Source organism: Pan troglodytes, chromosome 5, assembly GCF_028858775.2.
Source record: "Pan troglodytes isolate AG18354 chromosome 5, NHGRI_mPanTro3-v2.0_pri, whole genome shotgun sequence".
Lineage (NCBI taxonomy): Eukaryota > Metazoa > Chordata > Mammalia > Primates > Hominidae > Pan > Pan troglodytes.
Genome location: NC_072403.2, coordinates 172263880 through 172288913, shown reverse-complemented (window position 1 = coordinate 172288913; position 25034 = coordinate 172263880). Strand labels below are relative to the sequence as shown.

Sequence of the window (25034 nt, the reverse complement as noted above, 5' to 3'; positions counted from 1 at the left end):
TAGTAGCCAGAATTACAGACGAGCACCACCACGCCAAGCTAATTTTTGTGTTTTTAGTAGAGACAGAGTTTCGCCATGTTGGCTAGGCTGATCTCGAACTCCTGACCTCAGGTGATCCACCAGCCTCGGCTTCCCAAAGTGCTGGGATTACAGGCATGAGCCACCGCACCAGGCTGAAAAGCTTTTAAGCAATCCCCTGCCTTCTTAAATAGAATCCAGTTACAGAGGTGTTCATTACCTGTGTTTATTGTTTGCCTTTAGTAGATCTCACCACGTTGACCTCAAACATTTTCATTCCACAGCGGGTAGAAAAGAGAAGATTAAGCTTATTCGAAAATAGGCCAGGTGCAGTGGCTCACACCTGTAATGCCATCACTTTGGGAGGTAGAGGCAGGTAGATCATCTGAGGTTGGGAGCTTGAGACCAGCCTGGCCAACATGGCAAAACCCCACCTCTACTAAAAATACAAAAATTGGTCGGGCGCAGTGGCTCATGCCTGTAATCCCAGCACTTTAAGGGGCCAAGGCGGGCAGATCACTAGGTCAGGAGTTTGAGACCAGCCTGGCCAACATGGTGAAACCCCATCTCTGTTAAAAATACAAAAATTAGCTGGGCGTGGTGGCGGATGCCTGTAATCCCAGCTACTCAGGAGGCTGAGGCAGAAGAATTCCTTGAGCCCGGGAGGCAGACGTTTCAGTGAGCCAAGATCGTGCCACTGCACTCCAGCCTGGGCAATAGAGCAAGACTCTGTCTTGGGGAAAAAAAAAAAAAAAAAAAAAGCTGGGCATTGTGGTGCATGCCTGTAATCCCAGCTACTCAGGAGGCTGAGGCAGAGGATTGCTTGAACCCAGGAGGTGGAGGTTGCAGTGAGCCGAGATTGCACCACTGCACTCAAGCCTGGGTGACAGAGCAAGATTCCATCTCAAAAAAAAAAAAAAAAAATGAAATGGGACGCAGTATGGAAAGTGCTTGCTCTAGTGCTGGGCATGAGATGGGCGCTCAGGACGGGTAAGAAATTATTGTTATTCCCTATGTGACCGAGGGACACTAGCATTAAATATACAAAGCCGTCCTTTCTATTCCTTTTCTTAGCGCCTGAGACTTGAAGAGGAAACTGGCAAGAAATTGAACCCTTCATTTCTTGACTTGGTCAGAACTCCTCAGATAAGGAAACATACTATGATATTGATGTACAACTGGTAAGGAATATTTTTCACTTTGAAATGCCTCCAAATTGTTTTAATCACAGTCATCCATAGTAAGGAAGGGAAGAAAACATGACCTCATCCCGGTATTAGCACTGACGGTGGCCAGCAATGTGGGTTGTGTCTGGTAGGTTTTCCTGATCGTGTTTTTCTTGGGCAAATATTAAGATCGGTGTGGCCCCTAAGCACAGATCAAGGCAATGGCAACCTCGGCTTCACATTGGAATCACCTGGGAGCTTACAAAATACCAAAGCCAAAACCCCCAGAAATACTGATTTAATTGGTCTAGGGTATGGCTTGGAAACCAATAGTTTTTTAATTCTCCAGGTGATTCAAATGCATAGCCCAACTAGAGAACTATTGGTATAACTTAATTGATGATGCATGTAGATCTCTATTGTAGTACAGAACTGGCAAAAAAACAAACAAACAAACAAAAAACAGGGTTGTGGGGGGATTGCCTTTTCTTTCCTTTTTTTCTTTTCTACCTGGAGAAAAAATAAATTTCTGAACAAGAATAATTCCAGTGGCTTCACAGCCCAGTGACTTGATCTTTATTGTGTTTGCTATCTACAGGCTGCTCTCAGAGCTTCAAGCCATGCTTTCTCTAGCGGGGAATGCATCTTTTCAGGGCACATTGGATCTCCACCCAGGCAAATGGAGATTTACAATCACTGACAAAAGCAAAGCTCATCAGGAATTACTTTAGCAACCTTTACAATAGTGCACAGGAGAGGCAGCTTTGAAATTCGGCCTCATTATCCTTCTTCCCTTTTCTGAGTAATTGTGACTTTTGTTGATTATCCTCATATTTTCCATTACATGTAATGACTATGTTTAGTTAATAAACTAGAAACATTGTCCAAATGTTGTTTGTAACAGGCCAGAAGAGAAGTCATCAAGAAGGGAGGCCATACTCACTTGGACTTCTGGTTTCCTAAAATTTGAATTAAGTAGTCAGTTCTTTCGATCCCAATTGCACTAGAATACCCCAAAGAGAGAAATAATTCACAACCACTAATAACTTGATATAGTTTTACTAAATAAATCATTCCATTGGCCAGGCACAGTGGCTCGCACCTGGAATCCCAGCATTTTGGGAGGCCGAGGCAGGCAGATCACATGAAGCCAGGAGTTCAAGACCAGCCTGGTTAACATGGCAAAACCCCATGTCTACTAAAAGCACAAAAATTAGCAGGTGGTACACGTCTGTAATCCCAACTACTAGGGAGGCTGAGGCAGGGGAATAACTTGAAACTGAAAGGTAGAGTTTGCAGTGAGCCAAGATTGCACCACTGCATTCCAGCCTGGGCAACAGAGTGACTCTGTCTCAAAAAATAAATAAATAAAATAAATCATTCCATTAAGACATTCTTATTGGCTTTCAATTTGTCCAGGAAACATTATCGTAATTTCTAATTAGTTCTAACTATTCCAATTTCTTCCCTTCTCCTGGTTTTTGGAAACTACCCAGCCACAGCCAGCCACTGAAGTAGATCAGAGATTATAAAAGCAGTGGGATGGGGGACTAGCAAGGAGATGGTCACAGGGAAAGGTGACCTACAATCCACATTAGTTTTCCAGAAGCCTCTCTTTTTTGGTGCCCTGTGTTTGGTGCTTGACTTGACCTGAACTCTCCTCTTTGCTCAGGTTCACGAGCTCTGTGCTCTACCAGGGCCTCATCATGCACATGGGCCTTGCAGGTGACAATATCTATCTGGATTTCTTCTACTCTGCCCTGGTTGAATTCCCAGCTGCCTTCATGATCATCCTCACCATCGACCGCATCGGACGCCGTTACCCTTGGGCTGCATCAAATATGGTTGCAGGGGCAGCCTGTCTGGCCTCAGTTTTTATACCTGGTGGTAAGTTTCAGGTGAAGTTGGAGTCTTATCTCCAAGACCCTGGAGAAAGGGAGTGTCACGGCCCATTGATAGGAAAACCATGTAATTTGTCATCCAAATCAATTTAGAAAGACAAATTGGAGGGCAGTATCTGGGACCCTTCTGAGCAAATTCATATGGCCAGCCTCCCTTTAGGAAAAATTGTACCCAATTTTTCCTCGATGTGATGTAACAAGAGAGACTTCACAGCCCCATGCTACAGGCCATCAAGATGACCTGGAGCAGAGAGCATGGGCCTTGGGTAAAGCAGGCCCAGGTCAAGGTCTCACTCCAGCCCTTCCTGGGTGTTAATTGGGGACTCTCTTGACCTCCCTGCATCAACCTGCAGAATAAATGAGAAAAATGTAAGTAAATGCCATCCATAAATAACTATTCAGTTCCTTTTTTTCCTTTTAAAATGCTTCCTCAATGAAGGGGAACAAATACCTGGATAAGAGAATCCTTTTAGCAATATGGAGCTTCGTTTGAATCCTTTTGTTATTAGCAGTTGTTTAAATGTGCCCATATTTTGCTCTTTCTTTGACTTCTATAGACTAAAGTTGGCCCAGCTTTGGAAACTGGTATAACTCTGTTGTCATTAACAACTGAGGTCTAAAGTTAAGAGAACACAGAGGATTTTTAGGCAGTGAAATTATTCCATATGATACTAAAATAGTGGATACAGGTCATTATGCATTTGTCCAAACCCACAGGAGGTATACCACCAAGAGTGAACCCTAATGCCAGCTATGGATTTGGGGTGATTATCGTTGCCACTGAAGGTTCATCAAGTAACAAACATACCACTCTGTGGAGAATGTCGATGATGGGCAGTGGGGGGTGGAATGCATGTGTGGGGGCAGAGGTTATGTGAGAAATCTCTGTACCTTCCTCTCCATTTTGCTGTGAACTTAAAACTGCTCTAAAAAAAATGTCTTTTTTAAAAAAGAGAGAATTAGCATTGTGTCTGAGGTTAAGATGAACAAACGTGAGAATCTGCTGACATTAACATGAGCCTATAGAAGAAGTCATTTTTCTTTCTTGTCCCATTCTGGGATGGGGAATTTGTCCTTACAGTCCCACTCTGGAGCACTGTCTGAAGATGAGGAATCATCTGTATACGGATAAGTACTGTTCTTTTCCCTCTTAGATCTACAATGGCTAAAAATTATTATCTCATGCTTGGGAAGAATGGGGATCACAATGGCCTATGAGATAGTCTGCCTGGTCAATGCTGAGCTGTACCCCACATTCATTAGGTGAGTGCATTTTCCTTAGAATGATGAGGGTGGGTGAGACATTTGTTCATTGGCTGGAACCACCACAAGTGCAGACAAAGGATATCTTACCTTCAAAACACAGTGTAAGGGAAGGTAAGAACACGTAAAGGTCCAGCCAGGCCCAGCAGTTCACCTCTCACACTTGCAGGCTGGGGTAAAATACAGAGGCCATGGTGAGAACAGAAAATTGAATTGCAAGACAGGGATTACCCAATGGCTACAGGGGAGATTGTTGTGGAACAGCACAAACAGGTCCATAGAAACAGCTTAGGGAAGCCAGGTGATGGAAGTAAAAAGAAACAATTGCTCCTCACATCATTAAAAAAATTTTAAGGTTTATACAAAACAAGAATGACAGAATATGAATGGAATTATGTATATATATATATATATAAAATATTGTGCATTGAAAATAACGTGAATGTTTTTTTAAACTCTTGAACATTTTATTTTTGGTGTTTTTTTTTTATTTCAATAGGTTTCTGGGAAACAGGTGGTATATGGTTGTATGAATAAGTTCTTCAGTGGTGATTTCTGAGATTTTGGTGCACCCGTCACCTGAGCAGTGTACACTATAGCTCTTGAACATTTTAATTATTTGAGGAAGTGTTTATTCAGGGGTGGATGGGAGATAACTACTGCACTGTGATAAGTTAACAAGTTAAATCAGTTTCCTGCATTCTAGGAATCTTGGCATCCACATCTGTTCCTCAATGTGTGACATTGGTGGCATCATCACGCCATTCCTGGTCTACCGGCTCACTAACATCTGGCTTGAGCTCCCGCTGATGGTTTTCGGTAAGAAATCTTCACAGATGTCTTTAAGTGAAAACTTATTTTTCTAGAGACCTTCACTTCGCTTCTACTTCATTCAAAACAGGTGTCATGCCTATTAGTAACTACTAATTACTACTCATAGTAGTAATGATGTGTCTGTGGCTTGCGTTCTTCCTGGATGTGCCTAGTAATTAGTAATATTATTAGTATTAGTAATACTAATCAATAATACTAGTTCAGTATTCATAATATTATCAGTCACTACTAATACTCAAGTATGGGACTCCTGCCATAGAGGCAGAACGTTGAAGAGAAGAATGAGAAGGAAGAAAGTTTCCCAGCAGCAGGCCCCTAACTCTCTCTCTGCTGATTTCCACCCTTCCTGAGGTCTCTGTCAAAGAGTTAACTCCTCCATGCCCAGAGGTGGTAAAACACAAAGCCCTTTTACTTCTTACTTCAAAGAAGGGGGTTAAAATTTTGCAAAAGGCAATTTCAAAACCCAGAGGAAATAAAGACCCACATTAAGAAAATGCATCAGCATAATGGAGCACCTGTGTCGATGCACCTGGAGCAATTAGATTTCAGGAGCGTCACATAGCACTTCCCTTCTGCTACTGCCAGCAGGAACACACCAGCACTGAGCCTTCTCTGGTTAACTGGAACACCTCAATGCACCCATTTCAGGCTCCTTTGACACCCATTCTGAGCTGCTTTTAATTGAATATGTGATGCTTTTTCCCATGGGCATATAGCACTCAATTTAGGGGAAGAGAAGAAGAAGAGATTTCACTCTCAGATGTACATGAGGGTGTAAAGGGAAAGGAAATTTAAAAATCTCAGGACCCCCAAAATCCTTATGCAAAAGGGAAGACTAAGCCTGGAGGCTGAGTCATGCAACACCCTCTTCCAGATGAATAGCTGTTACAAGCATTATACATCATGCCTCAGTTATCTACAAAGGACCACCCCTGCAGGTCATTCATAAGTAAATTCTCTGCTGGCCTCCTGTAGACAAGAATTTGAGGTCTACAGTCTAAGCTTAGCTTCTAAACTAAAGTCTGCTGATTCCACACTTATAATGTTGATTGCAAGCTTATTTCCCAATGTACAGAATAAAGACAAGATCAGTCATTCCTCCACCTACTCAGAGAGGCCTGCATAATTGATTCTTTTTTTTACTCCCATTTTCTCTTTAAACATTCACCTTATCATATGTAAAATGTAAATTTAACTGGGCACTAGTTAAAGTCTCACAAGGATGGAACCATTCCTCTATGGCCTACCTGCCCCTCTCCCTACCTGCCTCCCTACTTTAAGGAAATGTATAAATACCAACCTCCTGAAAGCCTCTTTGTAAAAACAGCCACAGATGTGTCTGTGGCTCATTGCTTTTCAGGGACATGCCCTAAAGCTGACTTAATAAACCTCGACTGACTGGGACATTTTCCTCAGTCACTCATTTCCGTTATGAGGGGAAGCTCCCACCACTTCACTCCTAAGGCTGCCCAATGCCCCACACAGCTACCCTGCTCATTCCTTTTCTTCCCCTTCTTCTCACGGAATTTGTGAGGGGGAAAATTTTCCACCACTCTAGATCTGCCAGCAAAAGTTCCAAACCACTGATGGAACTTACCTGCAAAACAGATGCAATGAATTCCTCCATGATCCAGTTTAATAGCAATAAGATGGCCAAAGTTGACAGAGCACAAGCTCTTTATCCTGAGATAACTTGGCCACAGAGTAGCTGGTGCTACTCCTGAGACATATGTGACCCCTATTTCTTTCTCCCCCAACACTGGCTAAGGAAACTGTCCTCAGAACCCTCTTTTCATCGTGAGGAGGTACCCATCAAACCCTCTGTCCTCCTTCCTGCCATGGAGGAACTTAGAGACCACTCAATCTTGGCCACTCCCTTAGGTGGACAGTGGGTGACTAATGGGTCAGCAGGACATTTCTGGATAGCAGATGGTTACTTCGTTACTGGAAAGAGGTCCTGACCCAGACCCCAAGAGGGGGTTCTTGGATCTTGCACAAGAAAGAATTCGAGGTCAATCCATAGAGTAAAAGGAAAGCAAGTTTATTAAGAAAGTAAAGGAATAAAGAATGGCTACTCCATAGGCAGAACAGCAGCATGGGCTGCTCAGTTGAGTAACCTATAGTTACTTCTGGATTACATGCTAAACAAGGAGTGGATTATTCGTGAGTTTTCCAAGAAAGGGATGGGCAGTTCCTGGAACTGAGGGTTCCTCCCCTTTTCAGACTATATAGGGTGACTTCTGGACATTACCATGGCATCTGGCATCTGTAAACTGTCATGGTGCTGGTGGGAGTGTCTTTTAACATGCTAATGCATTATACTTAGTGTATAATGAGTAGTGAGGATGACCAGAGGTCACTTCCATCGCCATCTTAGTTTTGGTGGGTTTGGGCCAGCTTCTTTACCACTTCCTGTTTTATCACCAAGGTCTTTGTGACCCTGTGTCTTTTGCTGACCTCCTATCATCCTGTGACTAAGAATGCCTAACCTCCTGGGAATGCAGCCCAGTAGGTCTCAGTCCCATTTTACCCAGCCCCTATCCAAGACGGAGTCACTCTGGTTCAAACAACTTTGACAACTTCATGTTTCTCTAAGTACTATTTAACAAATAGTACTTTATTGACCCTTGTTCCTGCCTGACACCTTCCTGCAGGAAAGATACAGGATTATAACTACATTTCAATATTTAAAGTAAACTCAAAGACAATTCTAATTTTATTCTTGAAAGTAATTTCATATTCTTCCCTCACTAACCTTTAGTATGAGTAGCTAGTGGAAAGAAAACCTAATAGTTTTTCATTTTAACTTCTTTCTCTTTCTTTTCCACACAATAATGGTGTGCTAATTGTGGTCTTGAAATAGCCATAAAACGATAATCAAAGAAGACTGAAAGTCAACACACTGGAAAATCCTGGCTGAAAGAGTACTGGAAAAATCAACAAGAATTATTCTGGTTAACTAGGCCTGTCTTTGCAAATATAAAATGCCAAATGAATGGTAATTGTATTAATCAGTTGTATTCATCATGATTCACTCACTTCAGAGATTCAGATGCCAGCTGAATGTGTTTCTTGTTTGCATTACTTACAATACAATAACCAAGTGAATCTTGGGAGGCTTGGAGACATTTTGAGAGGTTAATTATTTAATAGGCACTTCCACTGTATATACCATGTGCCAGGCACTATTCTAAGCCTTTGACAATATTAATTCATTTCAGCCTCATAACAAGCCTGTCTCTGTTACCAGAAAGGGGTCCCAATCCAGACCCCAAGAGAGGGTTCTTGGATCTCACACAAGAAGGAATTCAGGGCGAGTTCATAGAGTGATGTGAAAGCAAGTTTATTAAGAAAGTAAACGAATAAAGAATGGCTGCTCCATAGGCAGGGCAGCCCTGAGGGCTGCTTGTTGCCCATTTTTATGGTTATTTCTTAATTATATGCTAAGCAAAGTGTAGATTATTTATGAGTTTCCCGTTTTTAGACCATATAGGGTAACTTCCTGATGTTGCCATGGCATTTGTAAACTGTCATGGCACTGGTGGGAGTGTAGCAGTGAGGACAACCAGAGGTCACTCTCATTGCCATCTTGGTTTTGGTGGGTTGTAGCCAGCTTCTTTATTGCAGCCCGTTTGATCAGCAAGGTCTTTATGACCTGTATCTTGTGCCAACTTCCTATCTCATCCTGTGACTTAGAATGCCTAACTGTCTGAGAATGCAGCCCTGTAAGTCTCAGCCTTATTTTACCCAGCCCCTCTTCAAGATAAATTTCTCTGGTTCAAACGCCTCTGAGATTTCCCCATTCCCTTTTGTAAGAGAACTCTTAATCTTAATGGTTGCAGAGAGACAAAGATCCATCTTCTGTAACTTTTTCATTCTGATTAAGGGTGATGATATTTCTGATTAACTATTAGGGTCTCTTGTATTCAGGGTAGAGAGGAGCTCAGTCAGAAAGCATCAGTATGGTGAGGGCCATTCATAACTCTGAGTTCTGACAAAAAGTGATATCTGAAAGATTAATAAGAGTTTAATTTAAGAAAACATTTGGTAAGCTTATCCTGCACAACCCTTTGTGTATTCCTACACAAAGAGTACAACGGCAATATGTTCCACAACAGTAAAGAAAAATAAGCAAAATTATCCCAAGCAAACTAAATTAGAAGGCTTTCCATGAACCTGGCAATTGTTGAAACCATGCTGATATGGGGTCACTACCTGATTCCAATGAGCCCAGAATTAGAATATTCATCCAGATTTTAATATTACCCATCCCTCTTGTTTCTTCTGAGCTGCAGGAATCATTGGTTGGAATGAGCAGGGTCACATCTAAAGTGCAGGAAGAAAAGCTTAAAACAACTGATGAGACTAGAATATAATAACAGCTATACCATTGTTCTTGAAACATAATTTTTCTCTCTCCAGTTTCCCATTTTTGCTAAAGACAAATCATGGTAGGACTGATTTGCTTTATTGTACTTGGCCTGATTATTTGTATAAAGTGCAGCAAAAATAATTATTTTTCACATAGACTTTTTAAATTGGCTTTGACAAAACTTTGTTCCATAAAAGGAATCTCAGATAAGAATTTTTTTTTCAAAGCCAAGCCCAGCCATGGGTTTGTACCCTCTAATACCAATAAGTTGAGTAAATGCCTCTCCTCTTGAGGTCCCTAGGTAACTCAGGCTCCTGGGTCTGTCAGAAAGTGACATATTTTACTTACCACAGGTCAGGAACCCTGTACAGGGACTATGTAGACAAGGTATGATGTCAGTTTTCCCAGGGGGCTTTTATTGGCTCTACCAGTTAAGTTTGATTTCTTAAAGGAAAGCACAACATTCCAGTCAAAGCCTTGGTAAAAATAACCAGTTTCTCCAACTGTGTCCTGTTGCAAAAGAAAACAGATTCTTATTGCACTTATGCAAATAACTAGATTGCCATAAGTTAAGAGTATTCACAAATAATCTCCAAATTCTGGATAAATCAGGTAGAGAGAAACAAATGTGCTCCAAAGTTTTTCACAGGAATATACTTGACTTAATTGCTACAAGCTGTAAATACTAATAGCTCAAAAGAAAAGTTTCCTTGACTCTGAAAAAACAAAACAAAGGATCAGCAACATTTTAAGCAAAAAATTAAAAAAGACTACTTCGGTCTTTTATTCAGTCCATGCAGTTAACTCCTGCTTTGTTTGATATACATGAACATTTCACCTCTCCATGAGAGTCCTGAAAGTATTTTCCTCTATTCTAATGTCACAATCTCCAAAGTTATCAGAAACCTGCTTTCAAGAATACCTGTTAAAGTCCTATAGTTGATTATAAAACCACCTTTTGAAGAGGATCAACACAAGACAGCAATTGTCTGTGGATGGTAAAGTCTTAGGGCAGCCACAGTCAAAAACACAATTGACAAATAAATATGTTACTTCTGTGGCACACATTAATTTAACATAGCAATTACAATTATTACTGATAATGTACACTAAGTCCTATCAGAATTATAGGAGTTTCATATAATTTTGGAACACATACCATTAATGTATTTATACAAATAGAGCCCAAAGACAGCCAAACACCATTTTATGTTTGACAATGCTTCCTGTATGACTTTTATACTACATAAGTCAAATTTCACTTTTACATTAGTGTACTATTAATGTTAAACCTTCATAGACATATCTACCCAATTTTAATGTTTGACCATAAGGTAGGATTCTCATAAACCTTTTATAACTCTTTACAAACTTTTTATTAAAGAGCAGATCAGTGCTGTAAGAAAAACCTATTGTGCTTTTATCCTAATGTTCAATTTATGGAAAAACTGAATGATACCCCTTTAACTTTAGCCAATATATTCACACACAGAATTTCTTTTACATGATTAATTTTTCACAAATCCTCCACAACTTGTTGAAACCTTCAGCTTTATCTTATTTAACTTTAAACAATCCTTTAACCCTTTAATCTAGGCAGAAAAAGCCATATTTCTATGACTTCTTATAATCTTTTACCAAAAATACATTTCACTTTTTTTACATACCTAGCATGTACAACTGTTTTTATTTCCCAAGGATTACTTAAGTCACATGAACTAAAAAGCATTACACTTTTTACTTTTCTGCCAAGAATATTTGACTTAAGCTCTTATTATTTTTAAACCTATTAATCAAAACTCTTTCATATCACACACACAGCACATATAAATTCACAGACAGAAGAGTCAGTACTTGTAAAATTTTTCATTTGCTACTTTAAGTTTCTCTTCAAAGTATGCAGCTTCTAGGGCCTATTAAGCAGACACAGCTGAAAGGCAAAAACAGATTCCCCGAAATTAAGGGTCTCATTTTCATATCATATCCTCTATCCCAAAAAGAGGAAATCAGCCCATTTCCTATAGGAATCTTTTCTGTCAGTGGGGAATGGGGACATTTTCATAACTTCTAGGTGGCCAAGAGCATGCTTTTCTAATGTAAACTTGCAAAGAGCTGAGGATCTTCCCATAACTGCCATTAGCTATCCCTGAAACTATATTTCCTACCTAGTCACACATCAAAGCTCTCTCATAATGTACAGTAATTTCTGATACCCTCCAAGTCAAAAACATCAGATAATGCAATGAAAAATAGAACAGACCCTTAGATTTTGAGATGGATCTATCCACTTTAATTCCTTGGGCTTTATGAGGAAAACAGAGGTTTTACCAAAAGGGGGTCTTTGATGTCTCCTCTGTTTTTCCCAAGGAGTTCCAGGTTGTTAGAGCTTGAACGAACTGACTTTTAACCATAGCACTCAAATCCTTTTAAATATCTTATTACCTGACTTTAGCCATGCCAAACAGCCGATATTTTTTGCTCAGAGAAAGGAAAGTTCAAGATGGTTTGTGGAGAGGAAGAGAATTAACCAGTGGTAAAGGTTATACAGATTTTAAACCAGAAAGGATTCATTCCCTAAGCCAGGATTGAACCCTGGGCCACCATTGTAAAGTGGTGAAGCCTTAGCTATTGAGCTACAGCATTGGCTGGTTTCCGTTGTTCTTCCCAGAAGGATTTTAGAGCAGCCAATTCTGAGCTTGCAAAGTCTTTTAACTGTTCAAGATAATTTTTAGGGATAAGTATGACATGAACCCCCAAATTCCTATCTGTTGGATGGTGGAAACCAAGAGAAAGAACTGCCATGTGGTTACAAGTTCAAGCTCCCAAGGACATTTTTCAACATGTGGTCTCTGGGCACAATGAAAGAGCAGACAGTTACCCTGAGTAACAGAAAAAATAGAAAAGAGAAAGGAGAGAAAGGGAGAAAAGCATTGCCTGGTGGGGCGGCAGAGGCAGCTCCTCCTGTGGCAGGGTAGGGAAGGAGAGGTGCTCAGGGAGGCCAGAGAAAGACCTACCCATTACAGCAACACTGTTCAGGTGACCACTTGTCGGTAGCGAAGGGATCTTTTCCAGCAGTCCTATCAGCTCTCAAGCGTCCCTCTTAGGAAGAAATAACTTTCACTCGTGTCCGTGTGAAGAGCCCACCAAACAGGCTTTGTGTGAGTAACAAGGCTGTTTATTTCACCTGGGTGCAGGCAGGCTGAGTCCGAAAAGAGAGTCAGTGAAAGGAGATAGGGTGGGGCCGTTTTATAGGATTTGGGTAGGTAAAGGAAAATTACAGTCAAAGTGGGTAGTTCTCGGCAGGCAGGGGCGGGGGTCACAATGTGCTCAGTGGGGGAGCTTTTCAGCCAGGATGAGCCAGGAGAAGGAATTTCACAAGGTAATATCATCAGTTAAGGCAGGAACAGGCCATTTTCAATTCTTTTGTGATTCTTCAGTTACTTCAGGCCATCTGGATGTATACGTGCAGGTCACAGGGGATATGATGGCTTAGCTTGGGCTCAGAGGCCTGACATTCCTGTCTCCTTATATTAATAAGAAAAATAACAAAAAACAAAATATTGGTAAAGTTTTGGGGTGGTGAAAATTTTGGGGGGTGGTATGGAGAGATGATGAGTGATGTTTCTCAGGGCTGGTTCAAGTGGAATTAGGGGCAGCGTGGGAACCTAGAGTGGGAGAGATTAAGCTGAAGGAAGATTTTGCGGTAAGGTTGTTAGAAGGAGCATTTGTCATATAGAATGATTGGTGATGGCCTGGATGCAGTTTTGTATGAATTGAGAAACTAAACAGAAGACACAAGGTCCAAATAAAAGAAGGAGAAATATAGGTATTAAAGGACTAAGAATTGGGAGGACCCAGGACATCCAATTAGAGAGTGTCCAAGGGGGTTCAGTGTAATTACTTGTTTGGTTGGTGAGTTTTGGGGCTCTATTCTTGACAGAGTCCTTTTTTTAAAGTTGGAGGCTGAGCTTGGTGAGGTGTGTTTTTAAAAGACCATTAGTCCATTTTACCTTTCCTGAAGATTGAGGACGATAAGGGGTATGAAGGTTCCACTGAATACCAAGAGCCTGAGAAACTGCTTGGATGATTTGACTAATAAAGGCTGGTCCGTTATCAGACTGTATAGAGGTGGGAAGGCCAAAACGAGGAATTATGTCTGACAGAAGGGAAGAAATGACCGCGGTGGCCTCTCAGATCCTGTGGAAAAGGCCTCTACCCATCCAGTGAAAGTGTCTACCCAGACCAAGAGGTATTTTAGTTTCCTGACTCGGGGCATGTGAGTAAAGTCAATTTGCCAGTCCTGGGCAGGGCAAATCCCCGAGCTTGATGTGTAGAGAAGGGAGGGGGCCTGAGAAATTCCTGGGGAGTAGTGGAATAGCAGATGGAACACTGAGAAGTGATTTCCTTGAGGATAGATTTCCACGATGGAAAGGAAATGAGAGGTTCTAAGAGATGGGCTAGTGGCTTGTAACCTACATGGAAGAGACTATGAAATGATGACAGAATAGAATGGGCCTTTGAGGCTGGAAGGAGATCCTTGGTCCAAGAACCATTTGCCTTATGTGGGAAAAGATTAATAGGTGGAAGTTTCAGTGGGGGAGTAGGTGGGAGTGGTCAGATGAGAAGGAGAAAAACTGCCGTGAGGGATAGAAGTTGGAATGCTAGCTGCTTTTTTAGCTACCTTATCAGCATAAGCATTGTCCTGAGTGATGGGATCTGATGCCTTTTGATGGCTGCTTTTTTAGCTACCTTATGAGCATAAGCATTGTCCTGAGCGATGGGATCTGGTGCCTTTTGATGGCCTTTGCAGTGAATGACTCCAGCTTCCTTTGGAAGTAAAGCAGCTTTGAGAAATGTTTTTTTTAAAGAGGCATTAATGATGGAGGACCCTTGCATAGTGAGGAAATTTCTTGCTGCCCATATGGTGGTGCAGAATATGGAAGGCATATTTAGAGTCAGTATTAATATTGATTTGTAGTCCCTTTGCAAGAGTGAGGGCCCAAGTTCAGGCAATGAGTTCAGCTTGCTGAGAGATAGTGGGGGGCAGAGCGGTAGCCTCAATGATAGATGTGGAAGATACTATAGCATAGCCTGCCTTTGCTGGTGTGTGGCGATTAAGCCTGGTGGAACTGCCATTGATAAACCAAGTGTGATCAGGGTGAGGAACAGGAAAGAAGGAAATATGGGGAAATGGGGTGAATGTCAGGTGGATCAGAGAGATACAGTCATGGGGGTCAGGTGTGGTATCGGGAATAATGTGGGAGGCCGGATTGAAGTCCAGGCCAGGAACAATGGTAATTGTGGGAGACTCAACTAAGAGTGAGTATAGCTGAAGGAGCCAGGTGAGAGGAAGAAAATAGATTTTGGAAATTATGAGAACTGTAGAGAGTGAGTGGAGCATAGTTTGTGATTTTGAGGGCCTCTAAAAGCATTAACACAGTGGTAGCCACCGCACGCAGACATGAGGGCTAGGCTAAAACAGTAAGGTCAAGTTGTTTGGATAAAAGGGCTACAGGGCACAGTCCTGGTCCTTGTATAAGAATTCTGACCACACCGCCCTGCACTTCAGCTGTATGTAATGAAAAGGGAGTGAAGAGTTACGGAGAGCCAGCGTAGGAGCAGCTTTTAGGGCTGTTTTTTAAGGAATGGAAAGGGGAGTGGGGAAAGGATTTAGGATTTATGGGGTCAGCTAGGTTTATCTAGAACAGAATAATGGGTTGTGGAGGGAGGTATTAAGGATAGGAGAGTATATGGGTTTGGCACCTCGGGGTGGATAGGCAAAACAATTTGGTTGATAAGGCGCAGATCCTGAACTAACCTGTAAGGCTTGTCTGGTTTTAGGACAGGTAAAATGGGGGTATTGTAAGCAGAGTTTATAGGTCTTAGAAGCCCATGCTGTAGCAGGTGAGTGATAACAGGCTTTAATCCTTTTAAAGCGTGCTGCAGGATGAGATATTGGCGCTGAGTAGGGTAAGGGTGATTAGATTTTAATGGGATAGTAATGGGCATGTGATCGGTTGCCAGGGAGGGAGTAGAGGTATTCCATATTTGTGGGTTAAGGTTGGGGGATACAAGAGGAAGACGCAAAGGAGGCTTTGGGTTGGGAAGAAGGACGGCAATGAGATGTGGCTGTAGTCCAGGAATAGTCAGGGAAGCAGATAATTTGGTTAAAATATCTTGGCCTAATAAGGGAACTGGGCAGGTGGGGATAACTGAAAAAAGAGTGCATAAAAGAATGTTGTCCAAGTTGGCACCAGAGTGGGGGAATTTTAAGGGGTTTTGAAGCTGGGCCATCAATACCCACAACAGTTATGGAGGCAAGGGAAATAGGCCCTTGGAAAGGAGGTAATGTGGAGTGGGTAGCCTCCGTATTGATTAAGAAGGGGACGGACTTACCCTCCACCATAAGAGTTACCCAAAGCTCAGTGTCCATCATGGTCCAGGGGGCTTCCAAGGTGATTGGTCAGCATCAGTCTTCAGCTGCTAAGCTGAGCAGATCTGGGGAGGAGTCAGTCAGAGAGCCTTGGGCTAGAGCTTTAGGCGCCCTAGGACTGGCTGCGGGGCAAGTTGGACAGTCCAATTTCCAGTGGGGTCCTGCACAGATGGGACATGGCTTAGGAGGAAGCCCAGGCTGCAGGCATTCCTTGGCCCAGAGGCCAGATTGCTGGCACTTGTAGCAAGCTCCTGGGGGAGGAGGTTCTGGAGGAACCCCTGGCAGCTGCAGTTCAGGCATTTGGAGTTCTTGTGTGCTGGAGATGTGGCTGGGGTTTGTCTCACAGTGGAGGCAAGGAATTGCAATTCAGAAATACATTGCTACTTGGCTGCCTCTACCCTATTATTGTACACCTTGAAGGCGAGGTTAATTAAGTCCTGTTCTGGGGTTTGAGGGCTGGAATTTAATTTTTGGAGCTTTATTCTAATGTCAGGAGCTGACTGGGTAATGAAATGCATATTTAGAATGAGATGGCCTTCTGACCCTTCAGGGTCTAGGGCTGTAAACAGTCTAAGGGTTGCTGCCAAAAGGGCCATGGACCGGGCTGGGTTTTTATATTTGATGAAAAAGAGCCTAAATGCTAACTGATTTGGGAGAGGTCAGATAAAGAAAAAGGAACATTAACCTTGACTACGCCTTTAGCTCCAGCCACCTTTTTAAGAGGAAATTGCTGGGCAGGTAGGGGAGGGCTGGTTGTGGAATGAAACTGTAAGCCAGACCGGGTATGAGGAGGGGAAGTGAAAAAAGAATTATAGGGTCAGAGAGTAGAGGCTGAGGAAGAATTGGGACCTAGCTCGGCCTGGCAAGGAGTAGCCTGGCAAGGAGCAGCCTGGTGAGGAGGGGGCAGGTCAGATGAGTCTGTAGAAAAGGAAGATTGGAAAGACTCAGTGAAGATTGGGGTTGGGACTGAGGGGACAGGCAGGAGGGAAAGAAGCAAGATTTGGGATGAGTTGCATTGGGAACAGACTAGGGAGGGACCAATGTGTAAAAGAATGCCTGGATGTCAGGGACCTCAGACCGTTTGCCCATTTTACGACAAGAATTATCTAGATTTTGTAGGATGGAAAAATCAAAAGTGCCATTTTCTGGCTATTTGGAACCACTGTCGAGTTTGTATTGGGGTCAAGCAGTGTTGCAGAAGAAAATAAGATGCTTAGATTTTAGGTCAGCTGAGAGTTGAAGAGGTTTTAAGTTTTTGAGAATGCAGGCTAAGGGAGAAGAAGGAGGAATGGAAGGTGGAAGGTTGCCCATAATGAAGGAGGCAAGCCCAGAGAAAAGAGAGAATAGAGACACAGAGAGAAGGAGTGGGGGGTGCTTGCCTCCCAGAAAAGTGTAAAAGGGGTGGGAGGTGCTTGCCCCCCAGGAAAGTGGAGAAGGGGTGGGTACATGGAGAGAAGGGGTTGGGTGAGCAGCCCTGGGCTGCAATGTGGGTGAGCAGCCAAAGCAGGCGTCCCCGTAATTCACTTGCCACCAAGGAATGTGGGTGAATGACCAAGGCAAGCATCCCCGCGGTGATCAGACACCAATGAAATGTGGGTAAATAATCAGGCAGGCATCCCCACATGATTAAACCCAAGTCCGTGACCGGTGCTGGAGCTTTGGGTCCACGGATAAAATGCATCATCTCTGTCTCTACGAGAAAAGGAAAGGAACTGAAATTAAGAGAAGGGAGAGATTGAAGTGTGGTGCCAAGATTGAAAGAAGAAAGAGGTTGAGGGATAGTGAGAGAGGTTGGAGAAGAGAGTGAAGAGAGGCCGCTTACCAGATTTAAAATTGGTGAGATGTTCCTTGGGCTGGTTAGTCTGAGGACCAGAGGTCGTAGGTGGATCTTTCTCACAGAGCAAAGAGCAGGAGGACAGGGGATTGATCTCCCAAGAAAGGTCCCCCGATCCGAGTCGCGGAACCAAATTTCACTGGTGTCGGTGTGAAGAGACCACCAAACAGGCTTTGTGTGAGCAATGAGGCTGTTTATTTCACCTGGGTGCAGGTGGGCTGAGTCCAAAAAGACAGTCAGCGAAGGGAGATAGGGGTGGGGCCGTTTTATAGGATTTGGGTAGGTAATGGAAAATTACAGTCAAAGGGGGTTGTTCTCTGGTGGGCAGGGGTGGGGGACACAAGGTGCTCAGTGGGGGAGCTTTTGAGCCAGGATGAGCCAGGAGAAGGAATTTCACAAGGTAATGTCATCTGTTAAGTCAGGAACAGGCCATTTTCACTTCTTTTGTGATTCTTCAGTTACTTCAGGCCATCTGGATATATACGTGCAGGTCACAGGGGATATGATGGCTTAGCTTGGGCTCAGAGGCCTGACAATTACTATCCATGTTTCTATGATCCTGTATATGCCTAATCCTGTCACTCATAGACATCAGCAGAGTGCAAGGGAAATTAATTCAAAGAAAATAGCAGTTAACATCCCATAGTGCCAAACTAGTTCTTAGCTGAGAGGGACTTTACTGAGAGGGACCTCTAATCCCCTCAGTCTTAGGAAAGACTCTAACCTTTCTAAGTTAGTCCTCAAACCCAAGTTCAGTCAAGTGTCTTTGCCTTTTATTAAGAGGGACTTTTAACCCTCTCTGTCTTAGAAGAGACTCTAACTCCCCTAAATTGGGCCTCTAACCCAATCACGTCCTTTACCTGGGTACGCCAGCACTTACCCAAAGTTAATTAATCAGTGCTGCAGTCTGTTTCCTTTGCGCTGGCGGAGGGGAGGTCTCCTCAGTATCCTCCCTTCAGGGTTCACCAGAAAGATGTTATTGGAAAGGTGTCCGATCCAGACCCCAAGAGAGGGTTCTTGGATCTCACACATGAAAGAATTCAGGGCAAATCCATAGAATAATGTGAAAGCAACTTTATTAAGGAAGTCAAGGAATAAAGAATGGCTACTCCACAGGCAGAGCAGCCCTGAGGGCTGCTAGTTGCCCATTTTTATAGTTATTTCTTGATTATATGCTAAGCAAAACGTGGGTTATTAATGAGTTTCCTGTTTTTTGACCATATAGGGTAACTTCCTGATGTTGCCATGGCATTTGTAAACTGTCACAGTACTGGTAGGAGTGTAGCAATGAAGACAACCAGAGGTCCCTCTCATTGCCATCTTGGTTTTGGTGGGTTATAGCCGGCTTTACTGCAGCCTGTTTGACCAGCAAGGTCTTCATGAGCTGTATCTTGTGCTGACTTCCTATCTCATCCTGTGACTTAGAGTGCCTAACTGTCTGGGAATGCAACCCTGTAAGTCTCAGCCTTATTTTACCCAGTCCCTATTCAAGATAAAGTTGTTGTGTTTCAAATGCCTCTGACATGTTGAGGAAAAAAGCTAAATTCTGTAAAATATTTGAAGAGTTTATTCTGAGCCAAATATGAGTGACCATATTCTGACCAAATATGAGTGACTTGCCTGAGGCACAGTCTCAAGAGGTCCTGAGAACATGTGTCCAAGGTAGTTGGATTACAGCTTGGTTTTATACGTATTAAGCAGACAAAAGCCATCCATCAATACATGTGAGGTATCCATTAGTTTGGTCCAGAAAAGCAAGACAACACAAAGCAGGGGCTTCCAGGTCATAGGTGGATTCAAAGATTTTCTGATTGGCAATTGCTTGAAAGAGTTAAGTTATTATCTGAAGATCCGGAATCAATAGAAAAGAGTGCCTGAGTTAAGATAAGTGGTTGTGGAAACCAAGGCTCTTATTATGTAGATGAAGTGTCATAGGTGGTACCCTTTGAGACAATCAATGGCAAATGTTTCCTATACAGACCTTTAAAAGGTGCTAGACTCTCAGTTAATCTCTTCAGGATTGGGAGGGTCTGGAAAGGGAAAGATCTAGTTATGTTAATAGAGATTCTTTACAGATGCAAATTCTCTCCACAAAAGATGGCTTTGCCAGGCCATTTCAAAATAGGGCAAAGAAATATATTTTGGGGTAAAATATTTTAATTTTTTTTGTCTGTCATGTGATATTATTCTATGGTCAGGCTGGAATTTGCTATCTTATTGCTACAAAGAGTCTGTTGTGTCAGTCTTAAGATATGTTTTAATGTTAACACTGGTGAGTTGTGCTTGAACTCCAAAAGGGAGAGGGTATAATGAGATATGTCTGACCCCCACCCCTTTCCATCAGGGCTTGAATGGGAAGGGGTGGGGGTGAAAAACCTTGAAGTTTTTCAGTTCAATTCAATCAGTTGGGGATCTCCGAATTTTATTTTTAGCTTACATTTGTGAGGTGTTATTGTTAAAGAAAAACTTCTGCTGAATTAAATTTTTAAGAGTTTAATTAAGCAAAGAATGATTCGAGAATCAGGCAGCCTCCTGAGCCAGAGTAGGCTCCGAGATTCCAACACAACCACACGGTGAAAGATTTATGGACAGAAAAAGAAAATCACGTACACAAATCGGAAGTGAGGTACAGCAATAATGGGATTGGTTACAGCTTAGCGTTTGCCTTATTTGAACATGGTTTGAACAGTTGGCCGCATTTGACTGGCTAAAACTTGGTGATTTTGTAACCACCCAAGGGGTTCACCTTGCCTGCTGCCTAGACAGTCAATTTCTCCAGACAGGGGAATTGCAATAGAGAATGAGTAATTCACACAGAGCCGGCTGTGTGGGAGACTGGAGTTTTATTATTACTCAAATCAGTCTCCTGAGCATTTGGGGAGCAAAGTTTTTAAGCATAACTTTGTGGATGGGGGAAGCCAGTGAGCCGGCAGTGCTGATTGGTCAGGGATGAAATCATAGGGAGTCAAAGCTGTCTTCTTGCACTGAGTCAGTTCTTGCTGGGGGCCACAAGATCAGATAAGCCAGTTTATCAATTTGGGTGGTGTCAGCTGATCCATCGAGTGCAGGGTCTGCAAAATACCTCAAGCACTGATTTTAGCAGCAGTTTAGAAAGGGTCAGAATCTTGTAGACTCCAACTGCATGACTCCTAAACCATAATTTCTTATGTTGTGGCTAATGTTAGTCCTACAAAGGCAACCTAGTCCCCAGGCAACAAAGAGGTCTCCTTTCACTGTGGTCATCTTTGTTTTAATCTATAAACTAAGTTTCTCCCAAAGTTAGTTCAGCCTATACCCAAGAATGACAAGGACAGCTTGGAGGTTAGAAGCAAGATGAAGTCGATTAAGTTAGATCTCTTTCACTGTCTCAGTCATAATTTTGCAAAGGTGGTTTTAATTGGCACAAGAGTAGGCTATAGTGTGTTTACCATTCCATCTAGGTTATAGTTCACAATGTATAGAGAAACCTTTAGGCCAAACTTAAAATATGTAAGGAGGCAGCTGTAGGCTAAACTTGACTTGACAGTATGTTATCCCAATTTATATAGGAATGTCTGGAGCATCAGAAAGATTACAGAACTTCCCAAGGCCTTGAGACCAGTATGTGAGGGGCCAGAGTTGGAGCCCAGGCCCTCAGAGCTTGGGATCTGTGCCTTGCAGCTTCTAATTCAGCCATTTTCTGAGGGTGTAAAAATAGAGACTGGCATGCAGTGTTTTGAGACCTCAAAACTAGTAAAGAACCCACGTCCTATTTTCTGTATTCTATTATTGTGAAACACAGATAAATACAACTTTAAAAGATCAAAACTTTTATCAGAATCTAAAGAAACAAAAACATGTAAGTGTTTATTATTAAAGATTATAGCTAGAGACAAAGAAAAAGAGGAATAATGGGAATTTAATGAACACCTGAATTTTAACTAAAATCCTGGCTATACTTTTTAGTGCTCTTACATAGTAATAGATACATAATTCATTACTTTTATTTGCTAGAAATGATCCAAGTTTCTGACTTATTTTCCTTACTAAGTGATTTAAACTGGCAGGGTTACGGTCCTCCTTTTCATACAGTTAATTTTTTGCAGAGTTATTTTCTAACTCCAAAGTATCTTAATATGGTGGCAATGTCCTCTACCCTAGAATAACCTTGACTCAAAATGTTAAGTATTTCATTTCCCTATTAGGAATAGTAATTCAATGGAGTTTGGAACTGGTATAATATTTATAATGGAAAATACAGCAGTCAGAGATGGCAAAGGAATCTGTAAATAAGTATAGGAAAACGCCAAAAAAAATGTTTTAAACAAAAATAAGGGAAACTCTAATTATAGACCTTGAGTTTTTCAGTTCTTAATGTGATATTCATCTGTTTGGCTTTCAGGCGTGCTTGGCTTGGTTGCTGGAGGTCTGGTGCTGTTGCTTCCAGAAACTAAAGGGAAAGCTTTGCCTGAGACCATCGAGGAAGCCGAAAATATGCAAAGGTAGGCAGTTGAAAGTTCTAAATGAATTGCTCTATAAAGGTTTTAAGACAACCCTGTAGCCATTTGGAAAGAATTAAATTGACTTTATACTTCACACCATACACTGAGATAAATTCAAACTAAATCAAAGACTTGAAAGCATCCAAAAAATTAGTAAAATTACAAAGACACTGTACGAGAATTTCTTTAAAGTTTCATGTGGTGAAGGTCTTTCTAAATATGACCCAAAAAATCCAGAATCCATAGAAGAAAGGTCAATATGTTTGCTTTCATAAAAATAAAATATTCTGCATTAAACAACTACCATAAGCTAAAAATAAAATTATAAACTTGAAGAAAATATTTACTACTCTACGTTGGGCTAATTTTCCTAACAATTCCATAAAAGCAACCACCTAATAGAAAAAAAAAATAGGCAACAGATTTGAGCAAATAAGTCAATGAAAAGGAAATAAAAACAGCTCTTAAATATATGAAAATATGCTCAACTTCCTTCATAGTAGGAGAAGTTCAAATTAACACTGCACTAATAACTACTTGGATTGTCAAAACTAAAATTACTTGGTAACACACTATGTTGGGGAAGAATGGGGAGAAATGTAGTCTCCCGTGTTGCTGGTAGGAATTAGATGCCTCTATAATGGGCAATGCAATAGTAGTATAAAAATTACAAACATGGGCTGGGTGCAGTGGCTCATGCTTCTAATCCCAGCACTTTGGGATGCCGAGGCGGGTGGATCACAAGGTCAGGAGATTGAGATCAGCCTGGGTAACATGGTGAAACCCCGTCTCTACTAAAAAAGTACAAAAAAATTATCTGGGTGTGGTGGTATGTGCCTGTAATCCCAGCCACTGGGGAGGCTGAGGCAGGAGAATTGCTTGAACCTGGGAGGCAGAGGTTGCAGTGAGCTGAGATCATGCCACTGCACTCCAGCCTGGGCGACAAAGCAAGACTCTGTCTCAAAAAAATAAAAATAAATAAAAATTATAAACATGTATATCCTTTAACCTAGTAACTCTACACCTCTAGAAGTTTACGTGTACAAAGTGATATATGTACAGGACTAGTCATTAAGGCAATTTTTTATAACAAGTGTTTGGAAACAACCTAAATGACCATGAATTAGAACACCAGTTAAATAAATGATATGCCATTCTATAAAATTATACAGCCATTAAAAAGAATGAGGCCGTTTCACATACGCTGACAAGGAAAGCTCTCCAAGATATATTGCTAATGGGGGAAAAGGCAAAACATAGAAATGTATATATTCTATCATTTGTGTAAAAATAGTGAAAGACATATATATAAATACTTGTATCTCTGGAAAAATGTACTAGAACCATAACATTGGTTGTCTATGGAATTGAGTGACTGTGAGATACAGGTAGAAGGGAGACTTCAATGCTTACGTTTTTGTAGTTTTGAATTTTGGACCATATGAACCCATTCAAACAGTACATTAAAAAAATTCTAGATAAAGACAAACCTATCTGACACTCTCCTCACAAGTTTGTTTATACAGTATGTTTAGATATTTTTATTTATTTTCTTCTTACTCCACTTTTGGCCTGCTGATACCACAAACAACTGATTTTTATTCATTTTACCAAACCTTCATGTTTGACATTTTCAGTACTTGGGCAAAATGCTGGTAAATCACAGTGGACTGAGGCTTTTCCTAGAACTTGAGTCTTAGAGTTGGAAGAGGCCTTTGAATCTGAGCAGAGGTCACACACTCGCAGCCTGCAGGCCACCAAGTTCTCCAGTGCTTTCTTTGGCCTACACAGTACTTTTTTAAAGTGGGAAATTCCACATAAACTGGATTTCCAGGATCTGTTTTTAAAAAGCAGAAGATTTGGTAACACTGAGAAGATATTTCCTCTTGTTGGCAATTTGTAGGAGCTGAATGATCGCTTGGCTTTCTCAAGGGCACGCCCTCTGCAGGAGGCCACAGTCCCCACTGTTTCCTATTGTCTTTGGTACATTGTATGATCTGCTTGGTTCATGCAGACATTTGAGTTGGAGACCTTTCATCTAAACCAACCACCTCCAACCCCGTACCCCTCTCCCCATGCAGCTTCCCATACACATGGGCACCTCCCTTCAAAGACAGTCTAAATCCTGTTTACTGCTGTATCACTGGAACTCAGCACAGTGCGTGGCATACACAGAGCAGGAGCTTACCAATTATTTGTGGAATAAATGCTGAAGTTCTTTCTACAGCATGCCTAATTGAAGTTTCTTTCTCTAGCCAGCGCCAGTGCCAGGCAGGCAGTAATATGTGTGGTGAAGAGCAAGTCCTGTAGAGCCTGAGCCCTGCCGTCACATTTCCCATGTGTGTGGCTTTATTGCCTTAATGCCTCAAAGCCTCAGTTTCCTCATCTGTAAATGGGGACAACAGTACCTACTCACTGGATTAAAGAAGAAAATATGTGTAAAGTGCCTGACACTAATTAAGTGTCGATTGGTTCCTGATTAAATTGTTATGGTTCCTAAGGGCGCTAAACCTGTCCTAGTTACAAATATAACCTGTGAACTTATACCTAATACCTTATCTCACTTCTTAAGCCTGTTTTCCTTTCTGTAAAATGAGGATAACAATAGCTAACATTTACTAAGTGCTCTCACCCAGTGCTTTCCAATTGACACTCACCAAGTGTCAATAAAGTGCCTGACACTAATTAATTAACATCTACAAGCCACCGCTATTACTCATAGAAGCTTTTGT

The 25034-nt window shown here is 41.8% G+C and overlaps 1 protein-coding gene across 2 annotated transcripts in view; it reads left to right on the top strand.

Annotated features, from left to right (window-relative positions):
- The window catches only part of SLC22A2 (solute carrier family 22 member 2), a 92804-nt gene that overhangs the window by 13272 nt on the left and 54498 nt on the right, over window positions 1-25034 (top strand). For both annotated transcript variants that reach the window (XM_518840.6, XM_016956579.4), the window contains exons 6-10: window positions 1093-1199; window positions 2857-3071; window positions 4240-4348; window positions 5055-5167; window positions 22203-22302. In XM_518840.6, the coding sequence (XP_518840.2) occupies window positions 1093-1199; window positions 2857-3071; window positions 4240-4348; window positions 5055-5167; window positions 22203-22302 (644 nt within the window). The remainder of the gene's footprint in view (window positions 1-1092; window positions 1200-2856; window positions 3072-4239; window positions 4349-5054; window positions 5168-22202; window positions 22303-25034) is intronic.